At 37.5% G+C, this 19,452-nt stretch overlaps 4 protein-coding genes and 1 long non-coding RNA gene across 5 annotated transcripts; 3 read left to right on the top strand and 2 right to left on the bottom strand.

Moving 5' to 3' along the window:
- Positions 1-520: 520 nt before the first annotated feature.
- On the bottom strand, positions 521-3,968 carry LOC135435093 (phospholipase A1). The gene is made up of 6 exons (XM_064691995.1): positions 3,789-3,968; positions 3,571-3,712; positions 1,706-1,854; positions 1,202-1,636; positions 943-1,147; positions 521-885 (listed from the first exon to the last, which is right to left on the bottom strand). Exons 1-6 carry the CDS (start codon positions 3,832-3,834, stop codon positions 825-827), a joined length of 1,038 nt encoding a protein of 345 aa, XP_064548065.1. The 5' UTR covers positions 3,835-3,968; the 3' UTR covers positions 521-824.
- Positions 967-2,371, top strand: LOC135435095 (uncharacterized). The gene is made up of 2 exons (XR_010437331.1): positions 967-1,109; positions 1,222-2,371. It is a non-coding gene; the product is annotated as an uncharacterized LOC135435095 (long non-coding RNA).
- Positions 3,969-8,758: 4,790 nt separating the features above from the next.
- On the top strand, positions 8,759-10,619 carry LOC135435086 (inhibitor of growth protein 1). The gene is made up of 3 exons (XM_064691985.1): positions 8,759-9,085; positions 9,156-10,075; positions 10,137-10,619. The coding sequence occupies exons 1-3, from the start codon at positions 8,953-8,955 to the stop codon at positions 10,341-10,343; spliced, it is 1,260 nt and encodes a 419-aa protein (XP_064548055.1). The 5' UTR covers positions 8,759-8,952; the 3' UTR covers positions 10,344-10,619.
- A 161-nt stretch (positions 10,620-10,780) lies between these two features.
- pasi1 (pasiflora 1) lies at positions 10,781-11,798 on the bottom strand. The gene is made up of 4 exons (XM_064691986.1): positions 11,437-11,798; positions 11,272-11,371; positions 11,159-11,209; positions 10,781-11,105 (listed from the first exon to the last, which is right to left on the bottom strand). The coding sequence occupies exons 1-4, from the start codon at positions 11,709-11,711 to the stop codon at positions 11,022-11,024; spliced, it is 510 nt and encodes a 169-aa protein (XP_064548056.1). The 5' UTR covers positions 11,712-11,798; the 3' UTR covers positions 10,781-11,021.
- A 5,467-nt stretch (positions 11,799-17,265) lies between these two features.
- Positions 17,266-18,908, top strand: LOC135435092 (endoplasmic reticulum resident protein 44-like). Its single transcript, XM_064691994.1, has one exon. The coding sequence runs from the start codon at positions 17,346-17,348 to the stop codon at positions 18,606-18,608; it is 1,263 nt and encodes a 420-aa protein (XP_064548064.1). The 5' UTR covers positions 17,266-17,345; the 3' UTR covers positions 18,609-18,908.
- Positions 18,909-19,452: the final 544 nt, after the last annotated feature.

Genomic DNA, 19,452 nt, shown 5'->3' with positions numbered 1-19,452 from the left:
AATAATGTCCGATTTTAGAGTTTTATACCATTTTGGAATCGAAAGGATCAGTACTATCGATGAAAATTTATATTTTGACGTATGTAACGTAAAGTGTAAGCATGCAAATATTACGATATCTTTTGGTAAAGCCTTAAATAGTAGCCGTAGTGCAAAATATGCGACTAAAATTTTAAGTATGCCAATATTATTATATACAATTACTTTTGTTTTAATCTAAATTTGTTTGTTTATAATATTTAAAATAGTCTTAATAGTATTGTTTATAATTATTAAAAATGAATAAATACTAATGTATTGTGGATTAGGCCTGCTGGGGATGCCACATAAAAAAAAAGGCGCTGTTAACTCTACCTCAATGGTGGCGTGGAAAGAGTTAAATAAGATAGTTTTTGTTAAATTAACAAACTGTAATAGCCGCTGCTAACAGCTTAAACTGTAAATAAAAGCCAAAATGATGGATAAATCAAACTCTATATGCACAACTACCATGTATTTTGGCCCATTATCTGTGTGCCACAAAGTTTTATTTATGTGTCCGCTCAGTTTTGTCATGAATACATATAATTCGAATTGCTTTGTTCCCGCCCAATGCTGTATAAAATTGTCCAACACTGAATCCAAACAGTGGTTCAGTTCGCGCAGGAACTAGCAGTTCGATAGACCTTATGACTGAACTATATGAGTTTGGCTTACAAATAAATAATTTTCTTAAAAACTGTACCGTCCATTTGTTTAAAATTAGTGCCTAAAGCTTCTTAAAACATGTATCTACAAAATATAGTTAGTACAGCGTGCATTGAGCACCATTGTTCCGATTATTATCAATCCGTGAAGGGACAGTGTTTAGCATATGGGACATCAATGCAAATGCAGCCGCGAGCACTAGAAGCAAGATAATAATTTTATTTCTCGATATATAGCAAGTAGCAGATTACTTACCTATCAGGTGCATCGTTTCCTATATAATATTCTCGCAGCAGTGATATAAACTCAAATGGATTTACTTTACCGTTAACTGGCAGACGTTTGGGGCCTGACAGATTCACACAGCCATTGGGACAGGGAACGCCCATGAACTTGGTGTGCTTCATGGTGGCCGTGGCCAGGTAACATATGCTTAGAAAATGCGAGCAGCGATAGCGTCCTGTTGGATACACGCAAATGAAATTAGTTAATATATACAATTTTGTGTTCTTACTAATCGGATTTCCTTTGCAGAACGGCTGCACGCGGCCACCGTTTACACAATAGTTGAGATGCCCCGTATTGTCTTCTTGGCCCAGATAGCCGGCATTGGTATGGAGCACCTGTATGACACTCGCATCATCGTGGGACAAGCGAAATCGATTGCTCTTCTTGCGCTCGATTAGTGGACGCGCTGGATCCAGGCCTATGATGCGATACTGTTTCTTGGTCAAGTGATTGCTAATCATGCCACAGATGTGGGCGCCCAGCGAATGGCCCACACAGGTGATCTTCTCACGCGAGGCACCATAGTGTGTGAGAAATGAGTACACCTGAGCCGTGCACTGTGCCGTCAGGCGCGTATTGATTAGCGAGTGCAGGTAGCAGGGGTAGCGGGTCAGTGGTCGCCAATCGACAGTTATCACATTAAATTCGCGCGACAAATATGCTAAAGATAAACAAACGATAGTTAACCCCGCCAGGTCTTGCCTGGCGCGTCCAATTCATACTCACTAACCATCCCTCAGAAACTGTAGATGCATGTCAATGGCGGTCCCATTAAATCCATGCACTATGAATACCGTCTCGCGCTGCTTGCTGAAACCGCCCTTGTACAGGGTCAACGGATTGTGTATGTTCAGTGGCAGCCCAGAGCGTGGCCCATTGCTGCGGAAAGAAAAAGCGAAACCAGATAAAAATTATGTAAACATGCAAATATACATATACATATGTATGTGCCTTGGAAATTAGCAGCTAAGCAAAACAATGATATTGCGCCATTTATGCATCAGTGACTAGACGGATAGCAATTGGGTTTGATATGATACACTAATGAAATATAATACATTCAAATGAATATGGACGCATAACAAACACATCAAAACATTCATTCATTTCCCACAAATAATGCAACAATAAAACAATAACATTACCGTGAATTTGAACAATTTGTAAGTTGAGACTCTTGAAATGTGTAACCGATTTTGTGGCTCAATACGTTTATGTAAAGCTGATAAAAAGGCTTAATTGTAAGAATTTAATATAACTTATTAATTTCGTTTAAGAACTTTTTCAAAATCTGTATCCTTTCTCTCTACACTCCTTAAATAGCCAAAGTAAAATACCATATAAATATCAGCTCACGCTAAATACAACTGGTCAATAAACAAAGCATCATTTTAAAGTTCGCGAAAAAGTTTCTTAATATAAGTATATATTAATAACGGGTATTTCTTTCTATTTGCTTTAAATTTTAGAGATCAATTTTACACCAATTTCCCACCTGTTGAAAATTTTTGATCTACCCGAACTATAGGTTAGATGTGTATCGGATTAAGTACCAACATGTAGTCACCGTGATAAGCTTGAAGCCTAAATATAGGCATTTGACCCGTATTTTTCGTATTAACTGATTATCTGTAACATGTAACATAATAAGTCATATTTATAGAAGTAAGTCCAAGTCAATTCAATATTGTTATATGAATTCCTAGGGTAGTTTCCAGTAAAAATTCCAAATCGACGAACAACCAGACCTTGGCAGTCTTTTAAGTGGTTTGTCTAGATAATGTATTTCTAGGGTAGTTAGAAAGTCTTTTGATTTATCATCTATGATAAAATTTGTTTTAAAGAAAAAGCAATGAAAAAACTACGATTTTTTCAGTGTAAGAATTGTTATTTAGTTAAAATAAATCAAATATGAACACGAGCTTTCTGCATAAATTCCTTGTGTATCTTCTAGTTAAGCACGCGTGGGAGCATTTAACCGTAAAGCGATCTTAACGGGTGGCAACCGGGCCTTACCCGTTCTTCAAATGAAAATAACCATTTCTTTTGCCAGCTAATACTTGGCTGCATCTGTGAAGTGCACATCACGTAATGTGAGGCATCTATTACCGCAACATTGGCTAGCCAAAATAGGCAGCTGCACTTGTTAAAGCTGGACTTGGACTTGGACTTGGTCGAGACTTGGCAGACAGGTTGTAAGCGGCGTTTGTGCAATATTTTATTTTCAATTGCAATTGATGTCATCTTCGGGCGCTCTTATTGGCCACGCCAAGCAGCCTGCGCCGCGGGCCAATTTCTGTGCCAATTTCTGAACTGGGTCGAATTGGCGGCATCGAGAAAACAAGTTGCGTGCCCATTAATTATATATACTCAACCCATATCCTTGTGGTTGCACAAGTTTTTTGAAAGCTGGCACACTGACCAGGCGAATTCCATTACCAAAACGGAACATCTTCCGATTTCTCACACTTTCTCCCAAAATCGGTTTGGCATAAGATCTGAGAGTATTGTGCATACATTAGACACACTTCGGAGATTATCGCATTGGCCTTAATTGGCTGTCATTGAATCGGAGATTCGAGCCCACGAACTTACGGTGCATAGAGGCGATGCTCAATGTAGGGACTGGGACAAAAGTTTTTGTCGCGCAGAAAACAGCGCAACACGTTCACATCCAGCGCTCCGCTGTTAAGCAGATTTTTCCAATCCATTTGGTTCAGCAGCAGCGTTTGCACATCTGCAAAAATGGTTAGATCGTGAGCGAAACTTATTTGTCAACATTTCTAATTGTCGTTTTTTTGTTGTTGTTGTACCTTTGAAAATAAGCGTAAAGAGGCAAATCACAATTAAACAATTCATTTCTCTTGAATTGTAATTTCACTAATTGCACCAAGCACTTTTAATTGCCACACATGTGTGTTTGCTTCACTGTGTTTTTTGACTTTTACATTGAATTATAAATTTGACATGCAATGCGATTAGCAATTGCTTGGCTTAAACTTATTTTTACAAATTACTTAATTTTTTTTGGCTTTATTTGTGTGCATGCCGTTTTAATTAGTTCAAATTTCATGAATTTTCATACATTTTTCATTTAAATTTAAATTATTTAATTTATTGTGCATTCACTAGGAATTTTTAACTTATATTTCACTTGACTTTTTTTATAATTTTAAATTTTTTTAAAATTTTTTTTTTTAATTATAAAGAAATATTTGTAAACTCTTGTTGTGTTTTTTAACAAAAACCTGTTCTTCGCCTTTTTTGATTTAACAGTTTTTGCAGCATATTTAAAAACAACTTTTTGTTTTAAAGCCTGTTTGACAGTTGCTTCATATACGCCATAAATAATGCAATAAAGTGCAATTTCTTCAAAACAAATTCGTTTTTATAAACAATTTATACAGATTGCTTTTATTTATCTTTTGAACATTGTATTTCAGTTCGTATTTGCTTTTGCACATTTTCTCAACTCAAAAAATCGACACAAAAATTTGTCCAATACGGGTTTGTATCCTTTTCATATAACGGCGGATGCTTTTCACGTCTTGCCAATTCGCGCGATGCGCTTCGAATGCGCCAAGTGCAGTGGAAATGCAGCCGCAGCAACTGTTGCCAACTATCCAAAGAATTTCGCTGTCGTCGGCGCTGCCGCAGCCGCAGCCGCTGCCGCTGCCACTTATTGCCTTGACTTTACCTTGGCGGCGCAGTCGCGAATGCTTTCGACTGACTTTGTGTGGAAACTCACACGCAACGCTGCACTGATTTTGTATACCATTCCGCGGAGCGGATATTATGGCAATAGCCGTCTGATTGGTATTGTAAAATTGTTAGTACTTTCTTGATGAAAAGTAATTTCTTAACTAGTTGGTTAGATTAAATACTATCTCAATGAGATCAAAGTATTTCGCGACAAACTAAGTGCTTAAGCGGTATATCGAATTATATCAGGACAGTTGAATCGAAACGATTTCAGGAATTCCAGTTTTTGTTCGGTAGAAACTGAACCAAGAACCGAACTAATTAGTTGCCTAAAAACCAGATGCGCTAAGCACAGATTTTTATAGGATAAAAACTGTTTGGCACGTTTTGAACTATTCAACTACACTTTTAAAAAAGGAGGAACCTAGGCTCAAACCGAAAATAAAGGTTTATACTGAGAACCGAAGGACAGACTTTAATAAATAATCAACTAAGCTCATTATTGTAAAAGCTCAGATTCAGCATAGTTTGGTTTTTCATTTGCCTTTTATTATGTGAGGAACTGTTTAAAATTAGTTAAAATTAAAAATAATACTCTCCATTTCACCAAATTTACAGAATGTGTCAGTTTTACACATCTTTAAATATCATTCTCAAAATGGGTATTAGGCTCGTTTTTAGCACAAATATTTGACTTTGCTTTAAAGTCTATACAGATTAAAAATTGTTTAAAAATACACTGCAGTTGCAGAGTATTTGGAAATCACCGTTTTAAAAAATAATTTTCCTTGCTTGTTTTGGTTTTCAGTTGGGTTTTCGGTTTTGGTTTCGCTTTTCGCAGTCGTCGCAGCCAATTGCTGCTGTGTGTTATCATCCGCGGTCGAGTCTGTAATTTGTTTTGTTTTGTTGTTTTTCCTTTTTCTTCAGCACGATATTATGTAAATTTAAATGGTTATAGATATATTTTAATGCGTACACTCACTTCGTGGTGGTTAGCTATGTTTTTGTGCTTAATTGTTATGAAAGATAGAAACGAAACTGTTAACGAGACTATTGCAAGTTTGTTGCCTAAGTCTTTTGATTTGACCATGCACGTAAATAGACGAAGCCACGGCAAAAATTACATTTTATATGGCTATACAGCTATAATTATACAGTTTAACTGATAAGATAATCTCATATGATTTGAAAACTATTTTGGGCAATTTTCTGGCCAAAATTTTGTCTTTCAAGCGATTTCATGCTGTGCACCAAATAAATGCTTTTCCACTTTTACATTGGCCTCATTGTTATGGCTGTTTGCGGACTAACAAAAAAAAGGAGGCAAAGTCGTCTGTGACAAAATATTCAAACCCCAACGAAGCAGCAAGGGCGTAGAAAAGTGAAAGATTGTTATAAAAGTATTTAAAGCAAGTTTATTGATGACGTTAGGCCGTGATTTATGGGTAAAAGTAAGCCTTTGTATGAGGTAACCTGCGGATAGCGTAGAAAACTGGACTAAGGCAGAAACAGTGCAGGCTTCAGGAAAATGGAAAGGTTTTGAATGTTATTTTTTGCATATTTGTTTATTTAAATAACAAACAAATGACTGTGAAGACAAGAAAATGAACCTTGCAAAAGCCATTATACAATGAAATAAGAAATATGTTAAAGAGAAGACAACTGAAGTAATATCAATTATAAACTAGTTGTTGCAAATGTCATGGCGGGCAATTATATTTATTATTCTATGACAAATATGCATATTATTTATTTTAAAATTCAATCTATGGCTTTAATGTTTATTTAAATATTCTCCATTAAGTTTTTTAAGGCACAACTCGAATCATTTTTTGACCATTGTCTAGTTGGGATTGTGCAATATCAAAAACCAACATATCTTATTAACAGTATAATGTTTAAGTAATATAAAATAGTCTCAAAAATGCCCAGGAATGGTCCCAGTTTTGCGGTATAAGACGGTCTTGCAATTTTAATTAAAGCACAGCATAGACTTCAACTCACACAAAAAACTTTGCTTCACACTTCAAAAAATTGTTATAAAAATTCACATTGCATTTTTAATGTTTTTGATTTATTGATTTTCACGGATAATTTATTTAATAAAATATATATTGACGATTTTAAATATTATATCATAAGATGCACAACATAAAATAGTCTTCATATTATGTTTGGGAATATTTGTATTTTTATATTTATGTAACTCGTTCAAATAAAACTGAGAATAAAACGTTAACGTTGTTATCTATTTCTTAATAATTTCACATAAGGTTAATGGAAGAAAATGTATTCTAGAAACTCATAATTATTTAAATCATTCAAATAAGTTTTTAATTTAATTTATTAGAATTTTAAAGCTTTAGTTCATAAATCAACTCACCTGGTAAATAGCTGAAATCCAATATATTCCATGGGACACGTTTCCCACGACAATAGATGGCAATTAAATGGATTAATATCGAAATTGCCATTACGCAGCAAGAATCTCAATGCGTCCAAGCTGAATTTGGCTATTGAACACACAGATATAAAATGGAAAACACAAGTCACATGCAGATTATATTATCAGAGAGTAGATCTCAGCTACAACCTTTTGCCGGTTGAATGAGGGAAAGTAAACACCAGAGCGACAATAACAAAATGAAAATGCTGGACATTTCGTAGAGAGTGCTGGGAATTCGCATATTTATCACGTACGACCACGAAGAGCACTAAGCAAGATAGGAGCCGAGCCACATGGAACGCGTCTGGTTAATTGAATGAGCTCGTTGTCGCTGTTGTAGGCAGATAAAAGCCAAAACGCTGCCAAAGCAACCAAAAACAAAACTTGGCGCACACCAAAGTGGCCCGGTGTGGCCCCAGCCTAAGACCCCAGACGGCTCACCCCCGGCCCGATTGACATTGCTTAGACAATCTTTAGTCTCTATCTTAGTCTTAGTCTGGGTTTTGCATCTGTTTGCTGCTCATGCAGTGAGTTGGTTGCGTGTCACCGAAACCCCATTTCCATATGGCTGCCCAGGCTGCTGTGGCTTACACAATGCCACACAAAGATATTATAAACATATTTATAAATTGTTTTAGACACATGTTTTACATTGCCAAATAAACACACACATACACCTGCACACACAGAACAGCAAACGGACCAGCTGCAGGCTAGTTAACGACTCAAATTTTCAACTTCATCGTCCACTGACAGGTCAAAGTTGGCATTGCTCCTCGAGCTAAGAGCCAAGCTAGAAGAAAATGTAAATATTTTCAAATCTGGAAGTTGATTTGCCTTTAGAATATGTTAATTTAATACCGTATAAGAAATATTGTGATTTGCTGATAAGATTACAAGCCATTAGACAGGAATTTTAATATTCTAATATAGCTACGTCAAAATCAATATAAAGAGCCAATTGAGAAAATGATATCAAAATAGGAAAACAATGCGGTAATAAAACATAAAACCATTAAAAAAATGTTTCTTAATGTTTAAGTCTTTTCATAAATAAACGTTTTAAAACATCATCATATATATATTTTTTGGTATTTCGGGATGATTCTAAAACAAAAAAGAGGTTTCCAAATAATGGTTGTCCTAAACCGAAGCTTCAGCAATAAATAGCAGTGTGATTATTATGACCTTCCGTACTTTAAAAATTGGTTGTATTGTTCGATCATTACAAAATATTTAAAAAATCAAGGCTCCTCTGTACGATTGGTGTAATCATCAATGTTTCAACTTTTAAATAATTGCGGGCACGCTCATAATGAACTGTAACTGTAACCCTACTGTTTGACTTCGCGTAACTGTTATCGTGATGAGTCGCCCAGCTGTTAAGAAAATGTATTCATATTTGGCTATGAATACCCAGATTTGCACAGACTGCTTGAATAAAATAATATAAAGAATAAACAAATAATTTAAATCGACGCTCGAATTTTTTTGATAAGATAGGTAAAGTCAACTGTTAACGCATCTCTTGTATCCGTTAACGCAAAAAAGAGACTCTCTGTCAACTGTTACTGCTGGAGTTATGTTATCGTTAAAATGAGTAAATTTTAATGTTTTCCAACACTCAAATGATACACATGCACATACACAAATACAGGCGTACAGTCGCAACATCTTAAAAAATTGAAACTTATATTTTGCAGCGTAAAAAATTATTTGGCCAATTTGCATACACCTAATAAAAAGTTTCATTGTAATGAACGATACCGGTGTATTGAATTCAATGTCGTAGGGCCGCAGATAGCAAGTATTTTACAACAAATCACAACATGATTGCATCCGAATCGGAGGCTATAAATTCGGCCACTTATGTGGATAATTATCTTGATTCCGTGGAGAATCTACCTGATGATGTTCAACGCCAGTTGTCCCGCATACGTGATATAGACGTTCAGTACCGAGGTAAGATCTAAACATTTATACTCCCTTCAAAAATCCCAATTATCCTATGCATACCATTTCCTCCTAATAGGACTAATACGAGATGTGGATCACTACTATGATCTTTATGTGCTGCATCAAAACTCGCCAGACACCAACCGCCGATGCCGTTCCATAACGCGTATGCACCAAAGCTTAATACAGGCTCAGGAACTGGGTGATGAGAAAATGCAGATTGTTAATCTCCTACAAGAGATAATAGACGGTAAAGTCAGACAATTGGACACAGATCAGCAGAATCTCGATTTAAAGGAGGAGCGGGAACGTTACACGCAGCTTGACGATGGTCCGCCATCAAAGATTCAGAGGTTACAGAGTCCAATGTGTGATCAGGGCAACAGTGCGGGCAACAATGTGTTAAATAGCAGTGGACTGGGCAACTCAACTAACCCCGTTGCAAAGGACCATTATGGAGGACTGCCTTTTGGTGCTGTCATAGGCGTATCAGCTTCTGGCGGCGGCATTAGTGGCAATGGAGGAGGTTCTACGCCGACGTACGATCGTACAAGCCACTTGAACAGCAGTGGCAACGGCTTCAATGGCACCTTTTGTGGCAGTAATAGCGAGCTCCAGCGTTCAGGAAGTAAACGTTCACGTCGACGCAACGAAAGTTTACCCAATAATGGCAGCTCCACCGAAATGGGCGGCAATGAATCTAATTCGGCTAACGAAGCAGGTAGCAGTGGGAACGGAACTAGTGATCGGAAGGCTTCTATGGGCAGTTCAGGTGGCTTGGGACAGCGTAAAAGCCAAGTACAGTTATCAAGCGGAGGTGTTGCTAGTGGCACAGGTGGCGGTACCGGCAATGGCGGTGGCAGCAATTCTGGCAAAAAGAAGAAACGCAAGGTGCGTGGCGCGGGCGCTTCGAATACAGCGACGAATGCTCGTGAAGAAACGCCTCCTCCAGAACCCATCGATCCAGACGAGCCAACGTATTGCGTCTGTAATCAGGTATGTAACGCGAAAGTTCACTATAATCATATAAAACAATATTAATATACTTTCTATTAAGATTTCTTTTGGAGAAATGATACTCTGTGACAACGACCTGTGCCCCATCGAGTGGTTCCATTTCTCGTGCGTTTCCCTTGTGCTGAAGCCAAAGGGCAAGTGGTTTTGTCCAAACTGTCGCGGTGAGCGGCCAAACGTCATGAAGCCGAAGGCGCAATTTCTTAAGGAACTTGAGCGCTACAACAAGGAAAAGGAGGAGAAAACTTAAATTATCTTGTTATAAAAGTTTTGTGTTAAACACTTAGCCATTACAATTAGACCAGGGCTCAGCACTATGTACATTATTCGCTTCTTAAAATGTAGTTAATGTAAACAGCCTTTCACAAACGGAACTTTAGTTTGTTTATTTGGCTTTTCGCCCCTTGTACCCACATTTTGCTTCAGTGGTTTAAAGGTTCGTCAATATCTGTATAAACGTTCAAGCTACATGATGTGTAAAATAAAATTTAACAAATGCTAAATAAACATTGATATTTATACTGAATATCGCTAAGATATACGGCAATAAGTTGAGGGCCTACTTCTGGTTGACTTACATCAATATTTGTTGACCCAACTTATAAAATTCCAGACTCCATGATTTTCATAGCTATAAAATTTCCCACAGTCGGACGTGTAGCTTGTCATAAAAAACTTAATAGTATCTAGTTTGTACAGTAAACATTCAAATTTATTTGTGTAAATGTGAAATATTCTCTACGTATTGTATAAAATACATAAGTGTAAATTATTATGTATAAGACACATTTAATATGGAATATTATGTTATTGAAGTATAAACTGTGGACGGATTGTTTGTATGGACAAAATACTTATAAATAAATCTAATTTTAAAATGCTTTAAACTTGTTAATTATTCGATTTGCATTCGACAAGAATGTCGTCCTTAAGGCATCAGTAGTTCGATATTTGGATTTTGTATCTCCAGGAAGATTTGGTACTGGGAGAATACAACGAGCCAACAGTATAACTAAACGAGAAATGGTTAAGTTGGTGACGACGACGACTTCTTATTCAACTTACATTATAAGCTACCCAAACGAAGTTTAGCAGCGCCGAGAATGTTTGCTCCAACTAATTGAAAGTTAATTAGTTAGTATGCAATTAATTTAAATTCATAACTCATATATGCTCACGTATATGTAGTAGCCTCCGATTAACCAAAGGCTCCAACCAAATTGAAAGAGAATGGCAAGTCCAACCAAAAAGAGCCAGGGCAATAGCCAGCCACGCGTACTGTGAAAAAGTTTTATTCGGAATATAAGTATTTACAAATTCTTGGTACAAACTTGTGAGCTCACCTTATTTTAATTCCAAAGTACACTAGATAGGACGATAATATAATAAGTAGGAAGTAAATTATAAAAAAGCCACCGGCTATCGGCATGGAAGTCCTTATGTCCGTTTCAAACAAGGGTGAATAAAGTTGGCCAGACTCTCCACCAGCGAGCATGTAGCAAATCAGGGTAATTAATACTACGCTTAACGATGCCGTGTACGCGGCAACAGCATAGCTGCCCGTGCGTACATTGTTGGACCAAATAATGGGTGACCAACAGGAGCTCAGGACAACCATTTTTAATAAATAAAATCGTTATTTACAAGATGTAACAAAATGTTTATGAAATAATAACAACGCCTTGTCAACGCCCTGGCAATGTGACCAAAAACTAAAACTAGAGATGCTAAATATATTATCGATTAATTGATATTTGAATAAGAATGGACGCAGATCATTATTGAGTAAGAATTTAAACAATAGCCTATTGATATGGTCAATGGGTAATTTAAGTACAGGCTAATTTGAAAGAACGCGAAATTAATATTAACTGTTGCCCGAATATTATTTACAGTGCACCTATCGACTGCCGGCTAACTATCGGCTGTCACAGGGATGAGTAACCCCTCGATAATTGTTTATTTTTGAGTACCTGATAACCTGTAAGTAAGAATGCCCTTAATGTTCTCCTGAACTGGATACTGTACTGTATATCAAATTTAATGATTTAAATTGATTCTCGAACAACATGCTAAGCTGTAATTAAGCATTGTTGAACAAAAAAAATTCAGAGCTGACATTTTATAGTGCAGAGAACGTTATTTTGTTAAATGTGAAGTGTAGTTGATTGAGCAGGCAACAGATGGCGCCAGCTGCAGTTTGTATAATGTTAACCGACAAAAACTTTTAACAGCAAGTAAGTGGCAAGCGGCTGTTAACTGAATTTAAAACAGTTTATGAACAAAAATTAATGTTTAAAAATAGTTTGCTTATGATCAGCATGTATAATTTTCTCTTTAATGCGTAAATAAAAATGTAAATGCACTTTTACAAATTTTAGATGTTATTTCACGGGGACGGGTGCAATACATTATTATGGGAACAGTAACTGTGGATATATTATAAATAAATTTATGTACTTGCTTTATTGGCTTAGAGTTATTGCTAAACGCATTGGAACAGAGTATATTATATATAATTTTTATTATATGACATTTTTGATATTATTGTCAATTAAATTAAATTAAGTATAAGCTGCAGAATTTATTTGCATAAATGTATATAATCTGTATTGATTGCTATCCAAAAATAAAGACGTTTAAAATTTTCTTTCTGAAAAAAAAACAAGCCGCTTTCCACTTAAACGCCTAGAAAAGCTTCAATCCAAATCAATTTAATTTTGGTCTGAACAATAGCGCTTTGCAAAATACAAAGTGATATACGAAGTGATTGAAAGCGATTGATTGGTCCACGAACCACTTTCATTACTTATGCAATTTCCAATCAATTTTCAATTTGATGCCAACCAAAGAAAGTCAAATTCGACACAATTCCAGGGAAAATGGCCGATAAGCTTAGCTACTTATGTAGTTGCTCCTCTCCCCGAGTGGAGGCGCCGCGAAACTTGCGCTCGTCTAATCAGAGCGGGCCATAAATTCCAAAAGACCGTTGAAAATTGCGATCCGCATTGCTTTGCCTAGCTGCCTGCTATTCTCGGTCGGCGTTGCCAACTTTACTAATTAATTGTGCACTTGAGAATTTTTGAGCAACAGCGCACAAAGCAAACTGCAAACTTGCCTCGCTAGGCAAAAAACTTGGCAAAGGACTAAAAAGGATAGATGGGCGGAGTGAGGGGGGGGGAAGGTGGTAGGAATAAAGGTAAGGAAAGGGAGAGAGAGAGTTAAGTGAGTGTGTTCAATGAGAGTGTGTGCGCTAGGTATGGCAACTGGCAAAGTTGATGAGTAAATAAACTAACAATTTTTCCTACTTAATTAACAAAATTGTTTTAATGCGCTGCCAACGTCTACGCCAACAGAAATGCCAACTGAAGCGTTTAGTGATGGCGACGGCGAAGTCGCTTCGTTGTCAACATTGACAGACTGACAAGCTGACTGCCTGGCTGAATGACTAAATGACTAAGCAAACAAACTGTGAAGTGTGGCGCTGAAGGCAGCATCAAAATGGCGGCATTGCAACTCAATAATTAAACTTGTCGCCAGTAGATGGCGTTAAGTCATGCATGTGCTGTTATTGAGGGACGGGAGCTGGATTGTATTAAAAAGTTTTATCACGCCAGAAGGAGCTGAATCACAATTATGTCATGTTAAAACATGTTCTCTTATTTACATGTGACTCAATTTTCTTTGGCATAGTTTGTTTAAGGATAATGTGTTACTTAATGAGCAACTTATAAATTGTTTACATAAATTTTTAAACCGATTTGCATAAGTATTATTAAATAATACAAAGCCCTGTCTCGATCTTGAGCATCTATACGAAATAACTTTTAAAAATAACAAATAGAGCTGATCAAAAACAGGACTATTACAAAATGGCGTTATTATAGAAGAGAGTTGAGCGATGTGGCAACACTCAAAGATAAAGTACAGCAAAATTGCCGATAAAGCTACTTTACCAATAAGATTTGATTTTTTCAAATAACAAACTACTCTGACAATATTACCAATAAATCGAAAATATTTTATTCATTATAACCTACTTTCAGGATATTTTATTCTATTTTATTTCCATTGACAAATGCTTGCTGATTAACATATAAAGTCGTTTTCAGCGGCCAGAAGGCAGCATTCAAGCAAGTCCTTTGTTGTGGGGAGGGGGCCATTTATTTGCTAGCATTGACAACTCTGCGCCACAATAAATTGCAACCCTGTAAGCAATGCATTGCTGCTGCTGCTGCTGCTGCTGCATTCTGGGACGTTGCGGCTTATGAATTGCATTACAAATTCGCATAAATTTTGCGCCAAAGTATGCGCAACAAATCGTTTGCGGCAAGCGCATTTATCATCAAAAAAGACGCATCCATTGCAGAAATTCAATCTAAAGCCAACCGCGAGAATTATGAGCTGAGTATGGCAGCACTTACCCCATCCCACACTTCCGGCGGAAAATACTTGCTGATGCAGCTTTGACAGGCTTTGTGAATTGACTTTTAAATGGCTCAAGCTGAATTATGTATTGGCGTTTCGTTTATTGGATTTATTGGCTATTTAAAATGTTATAGGGAAATTAATCGCAACGGGAAATGAAAAGTCAGAAAATTGCTGGCAGTCATGGCGAAATAAATAAAATTAATTCAATTTTTATGAATAAGTTTCTATAATTCGATGACGGTTGACTTTTGAAAGTAAAAATAAGCCTAGAAGTCAGCTTCTTAAGCCAGGGATGCGAGTAAGCCTTATATTTTAATTGGAATTCGATAAAGTACTGCTTTGTCAGTTCAATTTACTTATCTTAAGTGTTCCATTCTTCCATTATATTATATAACGTACAAGGAAATTAATTAATCTTTTTAAGATCTAGTTAAGTAAAGCCTGCTCCAAGGAATAACTTCTTGTCCGTACCTTACTTTAAGATTACCAACAGATTACCAACAACTATCTAGTTCTAGTCCGTTATTTCCAACTTTTTCGACCATTAACATAAAACTTTAGATCCCTATTTTGAACTTAGAGGTTGGATCTGCGATCATAAGCTCAAAGCTAATTGGATGAAAACTAAAATTATACTCAAAGAACATATAATCCACTTAGAAGCGTGAACTGTCCGAAAAGTGTGAGGTACATGTCAAGTGAATTTGTAGGTTAGGACAGTTTTATATATGCTCTTAAGATAAAAGATCTCAGCAAACTGTCTAAATCAAAGCATTTGTAGTACTAGCAACATATTGGCATGTATAAAGCTGCTTTCAGTGGCTTTTTACCCTCATATTTTAGCAGCTCATCAGTTTATTATCGCTTGATTTATACACGTTAATTAACACGTTCGTTAGCCAGAAAAAAAAGAGGGATAGAGGAAGTGCGACATATGGACGGATGGCCTTACCTATGTCAACACGCAGACAAAAAGCACAATTAAACCCTTTGAAAAGGCGCAGACAATGCAGCAAATACAAACAAAGCCAAATGCCAAAGGGTTGGCGTTGAAAAGGCTGTGAAGGTCAAGCCAGAGCCAACCCCCCACTAGCAGCGGTGGTCAGGGGGGGGGGGGGTGGCTTAGGCCTTGGGCCAACTGTAGATTTATTGGATATTGTCGCATAAAGTCACATGGATTTTGTACAGCATTTTATCGCCAGACGCAAAGATAAACGCCATAAACAATTGTCTGGTAGCAGCAGAAATTGCTGGCAATAAAGTCGAGGCCTGAAGAGTGAAATGGCGAGGTAAACGGCGGGGGTGCGGGTGGGGCTGGAGCTGGAGCTGTTGGCAAACATATTTAGACTTTTCTTAAGTAAATTATTGCAAAAATCGACAGAGCCCACGACGGAAGCTTAAATGGGCGCAAAAATGTCATTAAACAGGCAGCCGGAACATTTGCCGGGCGCAAAGCAAAGAGCGAATCCTCCTTGCTCTGGAGTGCGGGCAAGTTGTTGTTTCCGTTTCCGTCAATGTTGAGGTCCTTTTGAAATGTTGACGACAGCCAACAGCCAACAACAACAACGTCTAGAACAACAACCCCTTCAACCGACAACGTGCCCTGCCAATGAAACCTCATCCTGAGATTTTGGCATCTCATCCACAACTTTTGTATTGACGCTTGGCATCTGCCCTCGTCTCATTTGTGATTTGTGGAGCTGCAACTGCAAATATTTGCTTAGTCCTTTTGCACCCGGGCAACGATTACCAGCGAGCTGTGGGCCAAGCAGTCCTGGCTACTGTTTGCTTATTTTCATTGGGATTTTGTCCAGTTACAGATATGGGTTGATTAAGCCTTTGAATGTCAGCGCTGATCACAATCCTAAGACTGAAAGAAAAATTACAGTAATTGAAAAAAATGCATTAAATTGGTGTATTATCAACGGCTATTTGTGTGGAAAATGGAGGTCAAAAAATATGTGGGCGAAGTTTCCGGCTCAAACTCGATTCCAAAGATCTTTTCTAAACACAGATCTACGTAAGTATGAAGCTAAATTTATTGAAAATCTGTGTATAGGTGTTTGTCCCGACCGATTTAGTTGTAAAATCCACTGGAGCTAGTGAGGAAAATGGGGTTCGATAATTATGTAGGCAAATTTTCTGGTTCAAACTCTTTTCACAAATTGAATATGGGTGTTCAAATTGGTTTGCAAAAGTTTAAATTTTTTATTTTATTTATTTAATGAATGCGTGTTTCAGCAACTTGGGCACTTTAACCCGCAACAGTGGTAAGTTGGCGGAAAATGGTTGTATGAAAGTTTTTTGTTTACCGTATCGGTTTAAAACTAATTTTCACCGATCTTTGAGAGAATTTTTTTTAAACATGCCACGGGCAAGGCCTGGAAACAATATTCTTGGTCAAAATTCATGTGAAAATACATACATACACACAATCATACATACATACACTTTTTTGAGAATCGAGGAGGAGGGCGGCGTTAATAAAAACGTTTTGTTATTTTTATATATTTTCTACAAACCATATTTACTTTGTTTTATTGCACATATCATTGATAGGCTCGATCGGTCTTACCTGAGTTGTTGATGACAATTATTTGTTTATCAACTGTTTTTGGACTTTGTGATATTAATTATGCTTTTTACGTCAAACTAACATAGAAAGGCTCCCATTGAGTTTAAGTGTATTGTCTGCGGGCAAGCTTACTTGCTAATCTGTACAGAAATTTAAAGTTTATTTAGGTAAAAGTTCGATTTTTTAAACTGACAAGATTCTCTTTAGGCAAATACTTTTAAACTCTTTAAATTAGTTTAGACAAAAATGTTGTTTTCAATTTGGCTGACTCTGTTGCTGACTGCTTCATTGTTAATGCCGACGCATCAGAAGAGATCGCCAGGTAAAGCCGCGCGATCCAAAGCAACATCGACACCAACGAATTCCACGGCAGCTCCAGTCGAGCCGAATGTTTTGCAGATGACCAGGGGGAACTTTAATAGCACTTTGCACGCGTATGAGGTGGTCTTCATCAATTTCTATGCGGATTGGTGTCACTTCAGCACCCGGCTGACGCCAATCTTTGAGGATGCGGCCGTCCGGCTGGCGGAGAAGCTGCCGCCGTCGGCGGGAGTGCGTTTGGCACGCGTCGACTGTATGCTGGAAGTGGAGCTCTCCAATATGTGCAACATCAGCAAATTTCCCACGCTGCGTCTGTATTATCGCGGCCAGCCGCTGCGCCAGGAGTACCGTGGACAGCGTTCCGTTGAGGCGCTTGTCGCATATGTGGAGAAGCAGTTCAACACGTCAATCAAAACGATTATCGATATGCAAGAGCTGGATGGGATTGATGTCCGGAGGCGTTCGGTGATTGGCTTCTTTGAGAGCCGTAAGGAGCTGTCTACAGCCCTTTTTTTTCTGCTGGCGGAGCGTTATAAAAACGATTGTGATTTCTATATAAGAGTCGGCGCCAAGCTGGACAATGTGGCGTTTACGGAAAAAATGCCCACAATTGTCTACCGTCCGGACGTTGCGCGCACCCATGCCGTGGATGAGATCTTTGACGGCGATGCGAAATTACAAATCGAACTGGAGGAGTGGCTCTTTAAGAAGTGTGTGCCGCTGGTGCGTGAGGTCGACTTTGGCAATGTGGAGGAGATAATCGAACAGCGACTGCCACTACTCGTCCTCTTCCATATGCCCGACGATGTTGGCTCCGTGAAGGATTTCAAGTCCATTGTGGAAATGCAATTGGCCGGCTGTGTGGCCTGTGGCCAATTCAACTTTGTCACCGTCAACGGCCTCAAGTTCCAGCATTCGGTGCAGCACATGGGCAAAACGCAACGGGATCTGCCCCTGATCGCCATCGATTCGCTAAAGTTTATGTATCCGTATCCCAAGTTTAAGGACATGTACATTCCGGGCCATCTGAAAATGTTCATTCGCGATTTTACCAGCCAGCATTTAAAGCACAAACTGAAAATGCAGCATGCCATCGAACACAAAACAAATCTGCCACCGCTATCCACCTTCAAGGATCTGGGACCCTCCAAGCATCGCTACTCTCTGGTCGGACATGATGAGCTGTGAGCCATAGTTTCAACTTTTACTACTGCTGCTGCTGCTGCTGTTACTGCTCGTCTTATTATTGCTGTTGTTAATAAAGTATTTTTTGTTGCCAGCAACTTAATCAGTTAGTAGGTTCGCTGTGCAGTTTGAGAGTTAGTGCCGCAATACAACACTGCACAACAGGAAATGCCTTTTGCAGTGCTCAAAAATTTTTGCAACCAATCTATAGAAGTGCCCTTTTATTGCACAGCTTTTGTGGATTTTAAGTTAATTAAATTAATTTATATAGCTGTCTTCTATTAAATTATGGCTTAAAAACTTTTCTAATACTCTTCAAGAATATATATTGAATTATTGACAGTTGGTAGCAATATTATCACAATACATTTATCGCAATAATTACAACCTGTACACATCGGAAAAGTAAATTTCTAAATTTTTTTTTTTGGTTTGCTTTTTTTGTCTTACTATATTTTGTTCTGTTTTATCCTGATTATTTTCTTTATATATTATAAATACAAATTATTATTATTTTCTACTATATCGTTCAATAATTGAATATTAAATAATTAATAATGAGTGAATAAATAATTAAATATTTAAGTTTTTATAATCAGCATAGAATATGTTGTATTTATTTAAATATAATATGCTCGATATATATTTTTCCCATTCCCATTTTTTTTTTCTTTTTGTCCTACTAAATATCTCACTTCGCTCACCTTAACTTTATTTTGCACTCTATTCCCTTTTTTAGTTTTAAAAATTACCTGTTGAAAATTTGGTAGCATAGTGTAATCAGCCGAGAGTCGACCGTTGTGTCGGGCCGTACCTTTTGCAGCGCCCTAAAAAATGCTCGTCTCTC

The sequence above is a fragment of the Drosophila montana genome, unplaced genomic scaffold, assembly GCF_035044405.1.
Source record: "Drosophila montana isolate Dmon_TW-CO22-7 unplaced genomic scaffold, ASM3504440v1 contig_3510_1, whole genome shotgun sequence".
NCBI lineage: Eukaryota > Metazoa > Arthropoda > Insecta > Diptera > Drosophilidae > Drosophila > Drosophila montana.
The sequence above is the reverse complement of the archived record's forward strand: the minus strand, read 5'-3'. Positions and strand labels throughout refer to the sequence as shown.

Coding starts and splice junctions, on each gene's coding strand:
- LOC135435092 (XM_064691994.1), top strand. CDS start 17,346: ATGTTGTTTTCAATTTGGCTGACTCTGTTGCTGACTGCTTCATTGTTA.
- pasi1 (XM_064691986.1), bottom strand. CDS start 11,711: ATGGTTGTCCTGAGCTCCTGTTGGTCACCCATTATTTGGTCCAACAAT. Junction 11,372..11,436: donor TACTTTGGAATTAAAATAAG/GTGAGCTCACAA, acceptor ACTTTTTCACAG/TACGCGTGGCTGGCTATTGC. Junction 11,210..11,271: donor TCGGAGGCTACTACATATAC/GTGAGCATATAT, acceptor ACTTTCAATTAG/TTGGAGCAAACATTCTCGGC.
- LOC135435093 (XM_064691995.1), bottom strand. CDS start 3,834: ATGAATTGTTTAATTGTGATTTGCCTCTTTACGCTTATTTTCAAAG. Junction 1,637..1,705: donor TCTACAGTTTCTGAGGGATG/GTTAGTGAGTAT, acceptor GTTTATCTTTAG/CATATTTGTCGCGCGAATTT. Junction 1,148..1,201: donor CTGCAAAGGAAATCCGATTA/GTAAGAACACAA, acceptor TGTATCCAACAG/GACGCTATCGCTGCTCGCAT.
- LOC135435086 (XM_064691985.1), top strand. CDS start 8,953: ATGATTGCATCCGAATCGGAGGCTATAAATTCGGCCACTTATGTGGAT. Junction 9,086..9,155: donor TATAGACGTTCAGTACCGAG/GTAAGATCTAAA, acceptor TCCTCCTAATAG/GACTAATACGAGATGTGGAT. Junction 10,076..10,136: donor CGTATTGCGTCTGTAATCAG/GTATGTAACGCG, acceptor CTTTCTATTAAG/ATTTCTTTTGGAGAAATGAT.